The sequence below is a fragment of the Nycticebus coucang genome, chromosome 2 (assembly GCF_027406575.1).
Source record: "Nycticebus coucang isolate mNycCou1 chromosome 2, mNycCou1.pri, whole genome shotgun sequence".
Taxonomy (NCBI): Eukaryota; Metazoa; Chordata; class Mammalia; order Primates; family Lorisidae; genus Nycticebus; species Nycticebus coucang.
The window spans coordinates 24,385,264-24,404,981 of NC_069781.1; the positions used below are offsets into that span (position 1 = coordinate 24,385,264).

At 42.5% G+C, this 19,718-nt stretch overlaps 1 protein-coding gene across 2 annotated transcripts in view; it reads right to left on the reverse strand.

The window, feature by feature from the left end:
• The window catches only part of RGS3 (regulator of G protein signaling 3), a 125,354-nt gene extending 117,021 nt beyond the window's left edge, over nt 1-8,333 (reverse strand). Inside the window, exon 1 of one of the 2 annotated variants that reach the window (XM_053565231.1) lies at nt 8,209-8,313. In XM_053565231.1, the coding sequence (XP_053421206.1) occupies nt 8,209-8,287 (79 nt within the window). In that variant the 5' untranslated portion in view covers nt 8,288-8,313. Of the gene's footprint in view, nt 1-8,208 lie in introns of both variants that reach the window. The other variant, XM_053565258.1, reaches the window with a different exon arrangement.
• Nucleotides 8,334-19,718: the final 11,385 nt, after the last annotated feature.

Sequence of the window (19,718 nt, forward strand, 5' to 3'; positions counted from 1 at the left end):
TTTTGATATAGCTTCAAAACGTATAAAAGAAAAACTGACAGAACTGCAATGAGTAATGACAAATTTACAATCATAGTAAGAATTTTAATACATGTCTGTTGGTAACTGATAGAACAAACAGGAAGAAATCAATAAGGATATAGAATATTTGATTAGCAAACCTAACCTTATATATTCTTGACATATACAAAGAATATTGTATCCAGCTGCTACAGAATTCTTTTCAAGTACACACAGAACATTTACAAAACTTGACCTTATGCTGGGCCATCAAGCAAATCTCAATGAATTTCAAAAAACTAAAAGAATTGAGAGTATATGTTCTCTGACCAAAATATAAAGTAACTAATAAAAATATAACTAGAAAATTCCCAATGTTTGGAAATCAAAAAATACTCTTCTAAATAACCCGTGGATTAAAGAAGAAATGAAAATGAAAACTAGGGTGGCACCTGTGGCTCGGTGAGTAGGGCGCCAGCCCCATATACTGAAGGTGGCGGGTTCAAACCCCGCCCCAGCCAAACTGCAACAAAAAAATAAGCTGGGCGTTGTGGTGGGCGCCTGTAGTCCCAGCTACTCAGGAGGCTGAGGCAAGAGAATTGCCTAAGCCCAAGAGCTGGAGGTTACTGTGAGTTGTGATGCCACAGCACTCTACCAAGGGTGACAAAGTGAGACTCTGTCCCTTAAAAAAAAAAAAAATGAAAACTAGAAAAAGAAATGTATTTTTTGAGATTGAGTCTTACTTTGTTGCCCTCAGTAGAGTGGTGTGGCCTCAGAGCTCACAACAACCTCAAACTCTTGGGCTCAAGTCATCCTCTTGCCCCAGCCTACCCAGTAGCTGGGACTACAGGTGCCTGCCACAATACTGGTCTATTTCTAGAGACAGGATCTCCCTCTGGCTCAGGCTGGTCCCAAACTCCTGAGCTCAAGCAATCCACCCGCCGTGGCCTCCCAGAGTGCTAGGGTTACAGGTGACTAGAAAATATTTTGAACTGAATGATAAACAAAAAAGCTACATATCAAATGTGAATCTTCTGAATATTAGTAATGGTCAATTTTTGACTCTGGTAAAAGTTATAAAGGTATTTTCTTTGTGATAAGTCACTGAACTATATATCATTTGGGGGTACTGTTTTCTTTCTGTATGTGTGTATATTTTCATAATTTGAAAAAGTTGTAAAAGAACATACCAAGCAGAATTTGAAAAGAGGACAAAGACCTACCACTGGGCCAGAAATTCCCTTTCAGGAATTTCTGAACGCTCCCATGCAGATGGACTCCAAATGACAGAAAGGCCAATAAATGCTGAGGAATCTGAGCAGCAAATGATGACCTCCTGAGAAACAGTTGGATGGGTTTCCCCAGCCAAGCCCAGGGACTCTCCCAGGCTCAGAGCAGCTGGACTGGACACAAGCACCAGCCAGGGCAGCTGGCAGGAACATGTCGAAGGCCTCAGTTCAGGACCTGATCACACACTGCCCAACACACTGAGCAGCTGGCTAGCATCTGTTCCCAACCTTCATTCTCATTGTAGAAGATGAATTATTTATCTCTGTGGCTTCTAAAGAAAGGCAGAGAAAGGAGTGGAACAAGCCCCAGAGAAAACTGTGCTGCCACAACAAACATGGAAGAAAGAAAATGGCCAGCAAATCAATAACATTCCTAAGTCTGCTCTGCCCTCAGAACCTTATCACCCTGACTTCCCTCTGACAAATCAAAGATTCCAAGCACTCTCTAGAATCTGCACTTAGAGCTGCTCCTGACAACTTAATCTCACAGATTCACTGTGGGCTGACATTTCTAAAGAAAGGTGAGTGTGTCAACCAATGTCCACAGATACCTGCAGCCCTCAAAATATATCCAGCCTGCCCATCACTTCCTAGCCCAGACTACCCAGAGTAAAGGCAACCTGTTCCTTCCCCTGACCACTCATCATACTTAAGGCTATATCAGAGGCCCCTTAATAATTTGGTTCAGAGACCCCAGAGAAGGTTAATAATTTGGTCCATGAGGCAGGCTAATAAGTTGGTATCCCTTTGTAAAGATACTATATATATATATATTTTTTTTTTTTTTGAGAGAGAATCTCACTTTGTCACTCTTGGTAGAGTGCTGTGGCATCATAGCTCACAGCAACCTCAACTCTTGGGCTCAGGCAATCTTCTTGCCTCAGCCTCCCAAGTAGCTGGGACTATAGGCATCCATCACAATGCCTAGAAATTTTTTAGGGACAAGGTGTTGCTCTTGCTCAGGCTGTTCTTGAACTCCTGAGCTCAAGCAATCTGCCAGCCTTGGCCTCCCAGAGTGCTGGGATTACAGGCAGCACACACCTGGCCAAGATAATTTATATTTATAAGACTTTTTTTTTCTTTTGCAGTTCTTTTTTTTTTTTTTTTTGGCCGGGGCTAGGTTTGAACCCACCACCTCCAGCATATGGGGCTGACGCCCTACTCCTTTGAGCCACAGGCGCTGCCCTATAAGACAATATTATGAACTTGAACTTTTACTTTCTATATAAAATACTATGCCTAAAATTCATATGGAAACTCAAGGAACCCACGACAGTCAAAACAATCTTAAAGAAGAAGATAAAAAGAGTTGAAGGATTTACACTTGCCAATTTCAAAACTTACTACAAACAACAGTAAATTAAGACAGTGTAGGGCGGCGCCTGTGGCTCAGTCAGTAAGGCGCCGGCCCCATATACCGAGGGTGGCAGGTTCAAACCCGGCCCTGGCCGAACTGCAACCAAAAAATAGCCGGGCGTTGTGGCGGGCGCCTGTAGTCCCAGCTACTCTGGAGGCTGAGGCAAGAGAATCGCTTAAGCCCAGGAGTTGGAGGTTGCTGTGAGCTGTGTGAGGCCACAGCACTCTACCGAGGGACATAAAGTAAGACTCCGTCTCTACAAAAAAAAAAAAAAAAGTGTAGTAATGGCATAATGATAAACAAACAGATCAGTGGGATAGAACTGAGAGCCCGGAAATAACCATTAAACCTATGTGGTTCTTTGGTCAACGGATTTTCAACAAAGATATCAAGATCATCCAATGGGGACAATAGTATTTTCCTTGAGCCACAGGTGCCGCCCCGACAATAGTATTTTCAACAAATGGTGTTGGGACAATTGAAGAGCCACGTACAGAGCAACGAAGTTGGACCCTTACCTCACAGCATATTTTTTAAAAACTCAAAATGGATCAACGACCTAAATGTAAGAGTCAAAAGCATAAAACTCTTAGAAGAAAAAAATTCGCTTGGTAACCGACAGAACCTTATTTGGCAAGGGATTCTGAGATATGACACCAAACTGCAAGCAACACAAGAAAAAATAAAGTGGACTTCATCAAAACGAAAAATGTTTGGGGTTCTAAGAACACTGTTAAGAAAGTGAGGGCGGCGCCTGTGGCTCAAAGGGGTAGGGCGCTGGCCCCATATGCCGGAGGTGGCGGGTTCAAACCCAGCCCCTGCCAAAAACTACAAAAAAAAGAAAGTGAAAAAAACACAGATTGAAATATTTGCAAATCAGAAATATGATAAAGGATTTGTTTCTAGAATATATAAAGTACTCTTACAAGTCAATAATAAAAAGACAAACAGCCCAATTTAAAAATGAGCAAAGGATCGGAATAAACTTTTCTCCAAAGAAGATCTACAAATACAGTAGAACCTCCACAGCTGACCACCTCCCTATATTGACCACCTCCTTAAGTTGACCTAATTTTCATAGATCATTATACATATTAGTACACTAGGCTTAGTTCCTTATGTTGACCAGTTTGTTACAGTGTCTCAGGTGGTCAACTTAAGCACATGAAAAATGTCCATCACTGGCGATCAGGGAAATGCTAATTAAAAATACAAGAGACCACATCACACCCCCAGAATGGCTAGAATTAAAAATTCAGGTCATGGTAAGTGTTGGTGAGGATGTGGAGAAATCAAAACCCTCATATACTGCTGGTGGGAGTGTAAAATGGTACAGCCACTTTGGAAAAGGGTTTGGCAGTTCCTTAAGCAGTTAAACACAGAGTTACCATGTGACTAGCAAGTCTACTCCTAGGTATATACCGTGTGTATGTGAAGAGAAATGAAAGCGCTTGTCCACACAAAAACTTGTACACAAATGTTCGTGGCAGCATTATTCATAATAGTCAGAAGGTAGAAACAATCCAAGTATTCATCCAAATAAACAAAATGTGGTTCAGCCATCAAACGAAATAATGTTCAGCCATAAAAACAAATGAAGTACGATACATGCTACCTGGGTGAACCTTGAAAACATTATGCTAAGTGAAAGAAGTCAGTCACAAAAGATATATATATAGGGTGTCCGTAAAGTCTGTGTACAATTTAAAATGATTCTGTTGACACGGAATGTCCAGAAAAGGAAAATCTGTAGAGACAGAGAGTAGATTAGTGATTGCTAAGGGCTCCGGGTGAGGGAAGCCTAAGAATTGGGGCCTATAAGTTAAAGGGTACAATGTTCCTTCTTGAGTTAATGAAGCTGTTCTAATTTAGTACCATTATTTTGGTAATGGCTACTCAACTCTGTGAATATATTAAAAACATTGGATTGTAGACTTTAAATGAATGAATTGTGTTTATCTGAATTATATTTCTAAAAAAAGGTTAACACCCAAAAATTAAAGCAAATATCATAATCAAAATAAAATAAAAAACATTATGTATACCTATAATGACTTCTTCAGATTGCAGCAGTTAACTTCAGTAAGGAAAATACCCCTCTAGAGTAGTGGGGTCCTAGCCTCAGCTTGCATACTGCCTTCTGGTGAAGACAGACTACCTCCTCAGAAGGAAGTATATGGTCAATGTTACTTCAACATGTCTGTTTTGGACATGCTGATGCACACATATAAATCATATACAAAGTCTGACAATTAAGTTTGGGAACTTGTCACCATCCACTTACGCTAGCAGCACTATATGAGCAATTGGGTAAGGTTTTATAACCTTGGTGTATCAGTGCAGCTATGTTTGCGCCGATGTATGGCGGTGTCTTGCTGAGTGGCCTTCATTATTGTTGCATGTTTTTGTGTGCTGTACAATGACAGCTCTGACGACCATTCCAGAAAGAGTCCCAAAATTGATTTGAAGGGTGGACTAGGCCCTGGCATCAGTGCATAGCTTCCCAAGGGGAGGACTTTGAAGGTGACCATCATGATATTCAGCAATGAAGTATGTAGCACTTTTTCTAGGATGAGTTCACAAACTTAATTGTTAGCCTTCGTATACAGTACTCTCCCGGGCGGCGCCTGTGGCTCAGTCGGTAAGGCGCCGGCCCCATATACCGAGGGTGGCGGGTTCAAACCCGGCCTCGGCCGAACTGCAACCAAAAAATAGCCGGGCGTTGTGGCGGGCGCCTGTAGTCCCAGCTACTCGGGAGGCTGAGGCAAGAGAATCGCTTAAGCCCAGGAGTTGGAGGTTGCTGTGAGCTGTGTGAGGCCACGGCACTCTACCGAGGGCCATAAAGTGAGACTCTGTCTCTACAAAAAAAAATAAAAAATAAAAAAATAAAATAAAAAAATACAGTACTCTCCCTGAAGGGAAGTATGATGAAAACAAGTTTGTCTCTTTATATTTCCAGAGATGCTTACACTGCCTTTCAATGTTTGTGTTCAGGAAATTATCAGCAAGGCAACATTTTCATCTGGTTCTGCCAAGGCAAAGCCCACTGCTGAAGGCCAAGGGGAAAAGGCCTGTGAACTAAGAAAAACGTAACAAAGAACTTCACAGCAAAGGGAGTCCCACTGGCTACGAAAACTGACTCTGAATCCAAACCTGGCTGATGGTCAAAGTATTTCTGTGGCTTCTTAAATTTATGTGCTCTCCAGGTCTACCTTAGACCTATTAATCCAGAATCTCTGGAAGAAGATCCCAGAAATCTGTGTATTTTGACAGGCTCCCCAGATGCTTCTGAAATTTGGCCGGGTTTGGAAACCACTAATAGGAATCTTTGCTCATAAGCTGGTAAACAAAGGTCATTCGCAGCCTGAAAGAGGGGCAACATGACAAATGGCACCCAAGGAAACAGAGATAACGCAGGGAACAGGAGAGATCTTCTCAAACACTCTAATTAGTATACTCGGGGAGATGTGAGAGGAGACTGCTAAATAAGAGCACACAGCTCCTCACCCCACCTAGGCTCCTGCCTGCCTCCTGCACACTCAGGTCACAGCCACTTGTTCAAGCAGCAACCTCCCCAGATACCTATCGGGCCCAGCCCTGAGGCCATGGCCGGGCAGGAAGATCTACTCCCTGCTGGACCTGGGCCCTCCCCTCCCTAAACTTCCCAGATCTGTCAGGGAGATTAAGTCAGTAGAAGAACACACACGGATTTGGAAATATTCACATCCTATCAGTAAGGAAAAGAAATGGGTTATAAAGGTGCACATATAATTCGATCTCAAGTTTGTTAAAATTTGATCCCTCCCCCAAACACACACAGAAAAATATTGGAAGGATATAAATCAAAATGTTAATAGTAGGGTCAGCACCTGTTGCTCAAAGGAGTAAGGCGCTGGACCCACATACCGGAGGTGGTGGATTCAAACCCAGCCCCAGCCAAAAAAAAAAAATGTTAATAGTAGTCTCGGGCGGCGCCTGTGGCTCAAGGAGTAGGGCGCCGGTCCCATATGCCGGAGGTGATGGGTTCAAACCCAGCCCCGGCCAAAAAAAAAATCACACACACAAAAAAAAAATAGTAGTCTCTCTGAGGAGACAGATTACAAGTGATTTTTCACTTTCTTTTCATTAAGTTTTCTATAAGAACACATCTTACCTTGATAATATAGAGGTTAAAAAAAAAAAAGAAAAAAGAAACATATTTTGACTGTTTAAACAAGACACATCTAAGGTAAGAGGGCTTCACAGCTCCCTAACATTCTTTCCTGACCAGCCCTAATCCTACCAGCCTTAATCCTACCAGCCCCAATCAGCTGGGAAACCTCCCATGTCTCATAGCATCCTGAATCCCAATGGGGTTAACAGGAACTGCCTCCTATGGTTGGGTTTAAATGAAATACCACAAGTAAAGCTCTTGGCACATGGTAAGTGCTCAACAAATGGCAGCTTGTTAATTGCTCTTAATTATCATCCACTAACTGGAACAGTGAACTCCAGGATGGCAGACAGCAGGCCATTTATGGGGGCCAAGCTGCTGCTCTTCCATCACTCCCTCTGCCCCTATAGAAAAAAGCAGGCTGGTGTGTTAGACGGAGTAAGCCTGGGAGCAGAGGAGACAGGAACCCCAGGGAGGGACTAATGCCTTGAATGCTCCGTCTTTGAAAGCTGGGCAAAGTCCAGTTAAGTTGTAGTAATGGCACCAACCTTTATAAGGAAATTGCGTGCAAGTTCAAACAAAAATGTGATGGACAGTTCATCTCCAGAAGGCTTAAACTCAGGTGCCAACTTTGCACTGGAGAATCTTCTACTCCCTGGGTCTCAAGTCTTCACAGAGGAAAAATAACCCTCTCTCCACAGAGAGTTGCAGGAGGAAATGAAGGGCTATACTGTAGGGAAGGGTGATTATCTTCACTATGGCTACCTGGAAGGCCAGGTATGCACAAGCCTTTGGGCAGCTGCTACCCAGTTGTTATTTAGGGAACTCACTCAACTACCTAGGGGCTTGAGACTGAGGCCCACTGCACATTTCGTTCTGCCTCAAGCCCTGAGGACAGTCCTGGGACCCTCCTGAGTGACTGGTCTGTCTGAGAAGAGAAAATTCTTCCACCTTCACTGTGGATCAGACACCCAATGAAATCAGATTACAAGCCTCCAAGGTAAGTGGAGTCCCACAGGAGGCAAGGCCACGTACCCTTCCTGAGCCAAAGGTAAGTGGGTAAGATCTCCAGATGCAGTAACAAGACCTTGATTTAACCTGAGCTGCATGCTAATGGGAAGTTGGTGATGACAAACCAGGTTTCTGAAAGATTAACAGGAGTGTGATTACTCCAGCCGACTGAAGCGGAACACTGCAGTTGGCACCAGTGGCCGGGCAGCAGGTGGTATCCAGCAGCTTGCTCGGCCTGAGCCTGTGCCCTGAGCCCCTCCTGGGCAACCACAGGAGCAAGGGGCCAAAGAAGGTGTCCCCAAGAGAAGGAGCGCGTATCCCCAGCCTCACCTGTCACCCTGGGGGACTGCCTCTCTGGGCGGAGAGAGTAGGGCAAAGCAGCTCCAGAGGCCACTTACCGTAGGTGGTGAGGAAAAAGGACAGGTCCCGGGGGGCACGCCGGCTCCCGAGGGAGACCCGGTGCACGGAGTGCTCCATGGCGTCCCTGTAACCCGAAGCGGCTGTGTTGCTCCCCTGTAACCGAGGCAGCAAGTTCACAGCCTCCCGGCCAGTGTCTCAGAGGCGGGAGGAGCGGGAGGCCGGCCGCCGGGCGCGTTGGAACCGGCCGGGCGCGCCAGGCCCTGATTGGCCCGCGCGGGTTTGAATGGGGAGATTCGTCCTGCGGAGCAGACGTGGCGGGGGAGGCACTCCTGCCCCGGGAGCCGGCGGGACGGGCGGCGGCCCTGGGACTCCCAGCTCCAGCACCGAGTTTCAGGCTGGAAGTGCAAGCCCACGAGAGGCCCCGGCCCGGGCTGCCCACTCTGACCGGGCTTGGCCTACTCGTCCAGCTCTCCCGGACCAGCAATTAGCCAGGTATGCAACCTGCTTTGAAGCTCAGACCTGTAATCATCAGAACCAAGCTTGGGCAAAGCATCACTCACCCGGCCCAGTGCGGTGGGGTTTGGAACAGTATTCTCGGCACTTGGACAGGTCGCCCCCACCAGGCTGCAGCCCCTTCCCAAACCCTGCTTCTTGAGCCTCCTCTTGGATGAGCACTGCCCGACACAGGTCCCGATGACAGCGGCTTGCTCCAACCAGCCTCCTGCCACCTCCACCCCTCCCAGCCTGGTGCCATCGGACAGCCCCCCAGCACCCGAGGAAGAGAAACGCACAGGACGCAGAGCGAGTTGGCACTTTGAACCCCCCCCCCCCCCGAACCTCGTGCAGGGAGGCAGAGCCGGAAGGAAGCCCCCTGCACTGTTTTGTAGGCAAACATTCGTGGGACACCTCCAGGGAGTGCCTTCACACCCAGACATCTGCTTTGCAAATATCTGACTGTTGCTGCTGTGAGAAGAAAAGCTGTTTGTCTCGTGTAAATCTAAAAGGGAGAAGTGTCGGTATTTGTCTCTTTCCCTCTGATGTCATTGCCAAGTGGATATTTGTGGTTCAGTGACCCTCTCCTGACAAGATTGGGAGAAGCAAGAGAGAAAATGGAGAGAAGAGTTGCAGGTATTGAGCACCAGGTGCCAGGGACTGAGCTGGGCAGTTGACACTCATCATCTCACTGGATCTTCACTGTAAGCCTAGGGATTATTAGTGGCCCCAATTTATCGGGAAGAAATCTGAACCTCAGGCAGAGAAGTAACTTGGCCAAAGTTTGCAGAGCTAGGAACAGGCAACGCTGAAATCCGAACCCAGGCCTGGCTGCCCCAAAGGCCATTGTCCTTCTATTCTTCCTTGGCCTGTACACTTTGCCCCATGGCCAACAGCAGGTAGGGGTAGCAAACCTGCCTTCTTGAGGCAGGTAAGGAAATTAGATGCCACAGGGGCAGCTGGCCACCAGCAGAGAGCAGAAACTGAAGAAGGAGCCCTGAAATTAGCAAATTAGTGGTCAAGTATAAATGAATTACATAAAAACCAGTGGGTGGTTTCAATCCTGGCACTTTATGAAATCCTGCCCTGCTCTTCCCCCTACCCCTACACAATGACACTGCCTTTAGCAGGGGCAGGCCCACTCTCCTGGCCCCAACCCAATGCCAGATGGACTCACCTGCACCCTGGACTTGTGCACGCCTAATCCTCTTCCTGCCTGGGGAAGTCTGAGTCCAGGCATCCTTTCTGGGCAGGGAGGTATCTTGCCTCACTTCCTCCATCCAGCCAGGAGATATGGGCAATCTCAGCCTCAAGTCACAGATGCAGACAGGACTCTGAGCCCAGAGGTGCTGCAGACCTGCAGGAACAAGATGGGAGCATGAGTTAGGCACGGCCTGAAGATGACCCCATAAGGATGTTCACTTCCCGTATCAACTAGAAAACATGACCTTCAGGAGCCAGGGAAAAGGAAGGTCCACAGGGAAAGAGAGGGTGATGCACCCAAGGGACCACTATAGAGCCTCCTCTCATGGCAGAGACCACCGTAGACTCAGCAAGGCTGTGAGCATCCTGCCGGTACAACTCAGGAGGGTGAGACCCAGCAGGAGAACTGATTAGAGTTGCACTGCCTGAATGAGCAGCTAACCTGTTCAGTTAGAAGACCCCCAAACTAGCCTGATTCTGATCTGACCACTCTGGTGGCACCACCTCCACCATCACCAGTAAGGCTCCTTTTCTTAGTAAACTACTGGAAGCTTCCTTCTCTTAAGGAACAGGTCACCTTTTTCTCAGAAGATGGAGGGGAGAGGTGAGTGGGAGCCTGGGCAGTGGCACTGCCAGAAAGTCAGGCCCTATTAAGCGCACTGCTGTCCACAAGCAACATCCACAAAGGGTCACCATCATAGTCTTGCTTTCCCCAAGAAGACAGGGGAGTTTGAGGATCGAACTGGCTCTCTAATAAGCACTGAGCACTCTAGCACCTCCTGGGGACTCAGTATCTCTCCTCTACTTCATATATACCCACACACGCTCCACACATAATAAACATAGCACATAGACGTATACTCTGCACACATACACATACCTTAACACATCCCACGCACATACACAATCACATCGTATACACATACATAAACACAATACATACACACCTCATATATACAAACACAACCCGCACACTACAGTAACATAAAACAACATAAACATGCACACATACACACACCACACAGACATGTGCACACAAAATATACCCAAATATACCACATTTGGGCACTACATCAACATACACAGATTAATTATAGGCATTTTTTGAAGACTGACTTTGTATGTAGAAAAATAAGGAGTACTTGGATTTGGAAGGAAGGGACTACAAGGATTTGGGGGGAGTGCATTTTCATATTAACCCTTAAAGAACCCTAATGACTTTAAGATATCATCTAGCCCAATAACCAAGAAAATTTTGAGAAAATAATTATAAAGAGGACTTGGACTACCAGATGTTAAAAAGTGTTATAATAATGTAATATCAGAAAGAAAAGATAAATATATCAATGGAATAGAATGAAAAGTTCAAGAAAAACACAATTTCGTTTAAAAACTAAGAAAGTTTTTTTTTTTTGGAGACAGAGTCTCACTCAGTTGCCCTGGTATTGAGTGCTGTAGCGTCGTAGCTCACAGCAACCTCCAACTCTTGGGCTTAAGTGATCCTCTTGCCTCAGTTTTTCTATTTTTAGTAGAGAGAGGGTCTCACTTTTGCTAAGGCTGGTCTTGAACTCATGAGTTCATGCAATCCCCCCACCTCAGTCTCCTAGAGTTCTAGGATTACAGGGGTAATCTGGCAAAGATTTTTAAAATTTATAAAACTAGAGATTCATTTTTAAAAATTAGAAGAAAAATAAGCCAATTCAGAAGAAAATTTTAAAAGGAAATAATAAAGTTAAAGTTGAAATTTATTCCAAAAAAGAAAAGTAGACTTCAACAATAGAACCAAAGCCTAATCTTTAAAAGACTAGTATGGGCTCTGCCTGTGGTTCAAAGGAGTAGGGCACAGGCCCCATATGCTGGAGGTGGTGAGTTCAAAACCCAGCCCCGGCCAAAAACTGCAAAATAAATAAATAAAAACATTTAAAAAAAAAAAAAAGACTAGTAAAATACACCATTGGTAAAACTTATAAAGAAAACTACAAATAAGTTTAGGAAGGAGAAAGAGCCAAGATACAAAGGCAATTTTGTAATTATAAGAGAAAACCATTGCAATCTTATTGCATAAATTTAAAAATCTGGAAGAAAATGAATGAGTTTCCAGAAAATATTAATTCGTAAAATTTATACAAGAGTTTAAATTTTTTATACATCACTACTCATAGACAAAATACAAAAGAAACCAAAGTCTACCTGATAAAAATCATAGAAAACCCAGATAGTTTAAGAGGCTGATCCTATAAGATCTTCAAGAAACAGGTCGGGTGCAATGGCTCACACCTTTAATCCTAGCACTCTGGGAGTCCAAGGTAGATGGATCACATGAACTGAGGAGTTCAAGACCAGCCCCAGCAAAGCAAGATCCCATCTCTGCTAAAAATAGAAAAGCTAGTCAGGTGTGGTGGTGCACTCCTGTAGTCCCAGTTACTCACAAGTCTGAGACAAGAGGATCGCTTAAACCTGAGAGTTTAAAGTTGCTGTGAGCTATGATATGACAGCACTCTAACCAGGGCAACAGAATAAGCACTCTACCCCAGGGCAACAGAGTAAGACTCTGTTTCAAAAAACAAAACAAAACAAAACAAAAAAGACCTTCAAGAAATAGATGATGCCAATGTACTTTAAACTATTTCAGAACCTAGAAGAAAACTGGAAGACTTGTCGGTGCTAGGTAGAAAGCTAGACAAAAACCAAATAAGGTTAGATCAGAACTCTGCAGGCCAAAGGTCAAAGAAAAAATAAGAGTAGACACTAATGAAATAGAAAACTTACAATAAAGCAGATCTATTAAAATATGGCAAAATTTGGTCAACATTCTTCAGTTTTGCCATATTTCTTTAAAAAAAAAAAAAAGCCCAAAATCTCAAATTATTAATGTAGTATTTCCCAACTTTTTAAAATTGACAACTCATTCAAAAATTTTTAAAATATTATATATGCTAGTAATAAACATCTGTGCCCACCACTAGTTTGAAATCTCTACACAGACCAATCTCAGTTATGATTATAGATGCAAAAATTTTAAATAATTTTAAATAGCAAATCAAATCTAGCAGTATATTTATGTTCAAGCAGTATTTATTCCAGAACTGCAAAGATAGTTCAAATTCAGTGAACATATTAGTGCAGGGTTGGCAAACTATGGCCTACAGACCAAATTTATCTGCCTGCCTGTTTTTGTACAGTAGATGAGCTAAAAGTGGATTTTATATTTTTAAATAGTTGGGGGGGAAATCAAAAATATTAAAAACTTTTCTATGACTTTAAAAAAGTAAATCTTGGGAGCCGGTCATGATGGCTCACGCCTGTAATCCCACCACTCTGGGAGACTGAGGTGGGAGGATTGCTTGAGCTCAGAGGTTCGAGACCAGCCTCAGCAAGAGTGAGACCCCCGTCTCTAAGCTGAGCATTGTGGCAGGCTCTGGAGACTGAGGCAAGAGAATCACTTGAGCCCAAGAGTTTGAGGTTGCTGTGAGCTATGACACCACAGTACTCAACACCAAGGCAACTGAGTGAGACTGTGTCTCAAAAAAAAGGTAAATTTTTTAAATTAAAAAATGAGTACACTATTAGTGGGATTTGCAAACTAATACAGACTTTTTGGGGGAAAAAGCATGCAAAATCCTTAAAGAGCTAAAAGTAGACCTTCCATTTGATCCCACAATCCCATTACTAGGTATCTGCCGAGAAGAAAAAAAATCACTTTACCATAAGGACATTTGCACGCGAATGTTTATAGCAGCTCAATTCACAATCACAAAGATGTAGAAACAACCCAGTACCCATCAACCCATGAATGGATGAATAAATTGTGGTATATGTATACCATGTATACTTTTCATATGTATACATATATGTATACTTTTCAGCCATAAAAAGATGGAGACTTTACATCTATTGTATTTACCTAGAGGGAGTCAAAGAACATTTTCCTTAGTAAAGTATCTCAAGGATGGAAAAGCAAGCATTCCATGTTCTCAATACTAATTTGAAACTAGTAGATAAACAGACCCACGCAAGAGAAAAACACAACTAAATTCAAGAAGCAGGGAGAGGGAAGGAGGAAGGGAATTTGATAAGTTCCACCTAATGGGTACAATGTAGGAGCATATGACACATTTCTTGTGTGAAGGACTTAACAACAACTCAGACTTTACCTAATAAACATAATGTAACCGAATCATATATACCCTTATATTAATCTAAAAGTTAAGAAAAGCAAAAAAAATTTACAAAATTCATTTGTAAATGAGTTTAAAATATGTATAAAATGTATAAAGGAAGTACAATGAAGTCTTATAAAGCAATAAGAAAAAGACAAGTGTACCAAAAAGCATGAATTATCTTCGTACAAGAGAGGAAATAAAATTGAGTAATATACGAAACCCGAGTAACCAAAGAAATGAAAATGAAGAAAATCATCCGGTCCCACCGTTTTTCTTGAGGAAGTTCAAACATTTGTATTATATATGAAGCAACTAAGATGCAGAAGTATTAACTGAATCACGTTGCTAAAACAGTAAATAAACAGAGAAGAAACAAAAAAATCCAGCTCCCAGCAAGAAAACCATTATAGAATAAATACCTTTCACACTAACACTCCTCTTAGAGTGGCAAGGCTACAGAGTAGTAGGACTGAGATCCCCCATAGTGATTAACATATTAAAATTCAATCCAACAAATGCTTGCTAGGCACCTTTTCAGCTGAGCCTCACACCATGCAATGGGGGTATAGAAGTGAGCAAGATGATGACCAAATGGGAAATTGGATGAGTATTACAATAGAGTGAAGAGCAACCTATGGTGCACAGAATAACATCTCCGTCTGAGAAGTGGGCAGACCAAGATGACAAAGGAAGTCAGAGAAGACTTCCCAAAACCATCTGAAGGATGATTTAGACAAGCAAACGAGATGAAGGAAGGGTTATAGGCAGAAATAACAAAACACGTAAAGGCCAAAAAGTGAGAGACAAGCATTGTATGTTAGAGGAATTGAACAACAGGAAACTTGGCAAGGGAACTTACAGCGTGAGAGTGAGAGAAGTATGCAACAAATAAAACGGGCCAAATCATACAGGGCCTCATATTTTATTATAAGGAGCTCAGTCTTTATTCTAAGAACATAGGGAAGCACTGAAAACTTTTAAGCAAGATCCCAAGATCCCAATAGACTTTATGTTTTAGAAAAATTGCTCTGGCTAGAATGTAAAAAAAAAAAGAAGAAAAGAAATGGATGGGACAGGTGGAAAGTAAGAACCAAAAAGTACTGTTAGGAGAAGGCTTTTTCAGTCATCCAGGTAAAAGATGATAAAGACAAGCTAGTGTAGTAGTGGTAGAAGCAGAAAGTGGTAGAATCCACCAGCCTTGGGGATTAAGTAAAAGATGGAATGCTGGCTTGAGAAATTAAGTGTTTTGAATTACCTTTACTGAGATGGGGAGGAAGGGCTGAACTAAGGAGAGAACTGATAAGTTCGACTGTGAGCTTGTTAACTTTGAAGTTACCTAGGTGCCATCCAAATGAAGACATCAAGCGAACGGTTGAACAGACTGAACTGAAACTCAGAAAAAATGCTTGGAATAGCAATATAGATTTAGGAATTCCCAGTGAAGCCACAGGCACAGATAAGAGAGCCAAAAAAGGATATTTAATGTGAGAAGTCAGCTTAGGACAGAACCAAGAAGAGTATCAACTGAAAACACAGGCAGAGGAAAAAAGGCCAGAAGGGAAGAAGAAAAGCCAGGGAATATATTAAGGAGATAATAATCAACAGTGTCAAATACTGTTAAGATGTCAAGTAGGTTAATAACTGAGAAGTGTCCATTGGATTTAGTAACAAGACAGTTTTTTTGACCTTTCATCCCAGAATAAAATGCCAAGAGGCAATGGCTCCACATGAATGAAAATGTACCAAATTTACTCTAAAAGGAAAAATACTCTGGGCTCAAAGCCAGAGAATATTCTTGGGTCAGGTTTTTTTCTTATCCTAAATTTAACCAGCTGGAATGCTTTGTTAAGTGGTATTTTATTCACTCCTGAAATGAAGGATTTGCCTTTTAAAAGTATGTCTCCCATTCATCTTCAAGGTAGAACACAGTATCTTTGGGTTAGTGGTTCTCTATGGGAACAGATGCTGGTTGCTGTAAATACCACTGAGAAACTTTAATTTGCCTCAGATGTAGAAACACGTGGTGACCCAGATACGTAAACAGGGTGTAAGTAGGAACCAAGTAAAAAATGTGAGATTTCAAGTATGAGCGGGGAGGTATTGCTTCAAAGTGGAAGAGACCAAAGCATTCGCCACGAAAGGAATGTGAAATAGTAAGTTAAGTCCAAAGATAAAAGCCAAAGACTTGATAAGAGACAGAGAAGAAAAGCAGAGAGCCCCCTCTGCTAGAATGACTCAGTGCCCTTGCAAGTTAGGTGCCCTTTTAGCCTCTTCAAGAAGAACCGCTTTTCCTGGCCTGATAACAAGCAACTTTCCTTGGCATAGTCTTACATTCCAGCGGCCCTCAAAAAGTGTTTCAAAATTAAAAAACAATATAGACTTTTGCTTCAAGCCAAGATGGAATAACAGGAACTGGATTTTCCCTTTCACCTGAAATAACTGAAAGACTGAACAAAATATATAAAACAATGGTTTTCAAAATACTGGCCATCAGGCAATGAAAGACAGTGATCCCTGAGAAACAGAAAACAAACATGGTAAACCCTATGATTAGCCCAGCTTATTGCCAGGAAAGACTTGCGAATAACAAGAAGGAAACACGGCCAACTCTAAATCTCTGAGCTAAGGAATTCAGGAGGCCAAGGCAGCTGGAGTTCACAGGACAGAATACCAGGGAAGAGACAACTGTACAAAGACAGGGCCCCAGAGATCTACCAAGGGTCCCCCCTCAAATCTTCAGCTAAGTGCTGATGAACTCATCAGGGTGAGGAAAGTATCCCAAAGATACTGGGGAAAGAACCACCCAAAGGATTAGAGGAAACAATCTTTGAAGTTTACACAAGGCCAAGAATAATTCTTATGCTCATCAACCAGAGTAGAAAGACCTCCTAATTCAATAGGCATTAGGCAAGATACTCAAAAAGGTCTTGCCTCAGTTGTGGGTAATAATTAGCCCTAGATTAAATGCTGCTCTTGTCTCACCTAAGAAAGCGTAAATGCAAGACCCCAAAGGGTCAAACGGTTTCTAAGTACTTAAACTGTATCCCAGAACAAGCTCAAGAATGTTTATAGGAATACAAAAATATCCAGAATTCAACAAGGTAAAATTCACAATGCCTGATATCCAATAAAAGTTGCCAAGTATATGAAGAAAAAGGAAAATATGACTCTTAATATGGAGAAAAGTCAGTCAAGAGAAACCAACGCAGCGATGATACAGATGAAAGAATTAGTAGACAAATACACCTATACATTAAAGTAGTTCTTATAACTATATTCATATGTTTAAGAAGCATTTTAGCAGTATGTTAAGTAAAGACTTGGAAGATATAAAAAAGACCTCAAGACGTAAAAAATGTGATGTCTGAGATGAAAATACACAGGATAGGGTTAACAGTAGATTAGACATTTCAAGGGGAGGAAAAGATTAGTGAACTTGAACGTATGGCGAGAGAAAGCACACAAAATGAAACAGAAAGAGGACCAGAAAGAAAAATGGTAGGCTGAGTGGGGCACCAGTGAGCTGTGGGCAACTTCAAGCAACCTAATAGATACACAACTGGAATCCCTGAAGAAAGTAAGGACAGAAAATATATTTGAAGAAATAATAGTTGAGCTTTTTCTAAGTTTGATAAAAACCACAAACCCACAAATCCAAACTCAATGAGCTCTAAGCAGAAGAAACAGAAATATATCCCAAAGCATATCATGATCTAATTGCTTAAAACCAGTGAAAAAGGCTGGGTATGGTGGCCCACACCTGTAATCCCAGCACTCTGGGAGGTCTAGGAGGGAGGATCAATTGAGACAAAGAGTTTGAGACCAGCCTGAGCAAGAGTGAGACTCCATCTTTACAGAAAAGAGAGAAATGAGCCAAGTGTGGTGGTGGGCACCTGTAGTTGCAGCTACTCGGGAGGCTGAGGCAGGAAGATTGCTTGAGCAGGGGAGTTGGAGGCTACAGAGAGCTGTGATCACACTGCTGCACTCCAGCTTGGGTGACAAAGCAGGACCCTTTCTCTAAAACAAACAGACAAAAAAAAAAAAAAAAAAAAAACAGTGAAAAAGAGAAAACCTTTAAAACAGCTAGAAAAAAAGAAACATACAGAGGAACAGAGATAAGAATGGTATCAGACTTCTCATCAGAAACTATTTGCCAGAAGACAGTGAAGCGATATCTTTTATATACTGATAAAAAAAAAAACAAAAACTCAGCCAGAATTCTGTTCCTGGCAAAAATATCTTTCAAAAATAACAGCAAAATAAAGATTTTCTCAGGTTTACAGAAGCTGAATTAATTCATCATTTGCAAACTTGTACTACAAGAAATGTTAAAGTCTTTCAAAAGACCAAAGCTTAAATGATACCATAAGGAAACCAGGATCTAGACAAAGGAAAAAGGAAAATGCCAGAAATGCTAACTATGTAGGTATTTATAAGAGTTTTTCCTTATTATTTAAATCTCTCTAAAAGAACAATATAACTAGGATAAGGAACCATTGACTAAAACACACCCAGAGCTCCCTGCATCCTGGAAAAAAAAAATTATTACATGTTGCCTTGTCTAAATTCTGATGAGATAATTGCAAGAAGCAAACTCCAGGGACGCTATTAGCAAGTTAGCAATTGAAGTCATGTGGGAATGTGGATTCTACTTACAGAAGAAAATAACATAGATATGTTAGTATAAAATGCAACAACCACAGCTGAGATCTGTGGCTCAGCTGGATTACACTCAAGCTTGAATATAAGGCTTACGTGGAGCAAAGTCTATTTCTGGATCAATGTACTGTGATGGTGAAGTGCCCTTCCAGTGGACAGCAGCAGATCACACTGTGAAGAAATAAAAGGGCAGAGGTTACAGTATTCAGAGATCCCGAACATTCTCCAGGGACATTTCACTGGGAACCAGAAGACCTATCTAATTTGGTTTTACTGGAGCTGTATTGGAGAGAAGTGGCATATATTTCCTTTTTTTCCAGATTCTTCCCAGTTACTCTTGAACCCCTTTTTCTGTTCCCACCACTCAAGTGAAACTGAGCATTCACTCACCAGTCACCATTGTCTTCTCAATTATGAAATCCATTTGCCTGTTCTCAGTCTTCATCCGCTTTGCCTGAGTTTTCTTCTCACCTCTCTGATAACTCCTCTATTTTATGGACTCCACTCTCTTAGAAGGTATGTTCCCGGCTGTGCCCTTCCCTCCCTGACATTCTCTGCCTCTGAGATTTCATGCACTCTTAACGCAGTTCCTACCTGTTCTGATGAAGACTCCCAGATCTCTCTCTATTCCCAAAACCCAGGCCTGCCTCTGCCTTGACACACCAGCCCCCAGGCTCTTTCTTCTCTTCACCCACCCTTCTCCCTGACTGCTCACCTAGGCTGTAATGCTAATTATCTGCTTCCTCCTCTTTCTACCCAGCTGCCTGTGAGCACCTCCAGTGCAATGACTGAGATGTGTCTTCTTCGCCTCTGCTTACTGCTCAGTCTCGGGTCTAGCATACATTTTCAAAAGCTAAATCTTGCTAGAGAATTCAGGTCTAGAACTGAATTCAAGTCAGTTCTAGCATGTAAGACATAGACGGTAAATAACCACAATTATCTTCAAATAATCCCTTACAACATCCATAAATTACACATGGTTTTCATAAATAAGGAACAGCAAGTTTACCTTTCCCATCTCATGCTCCCTC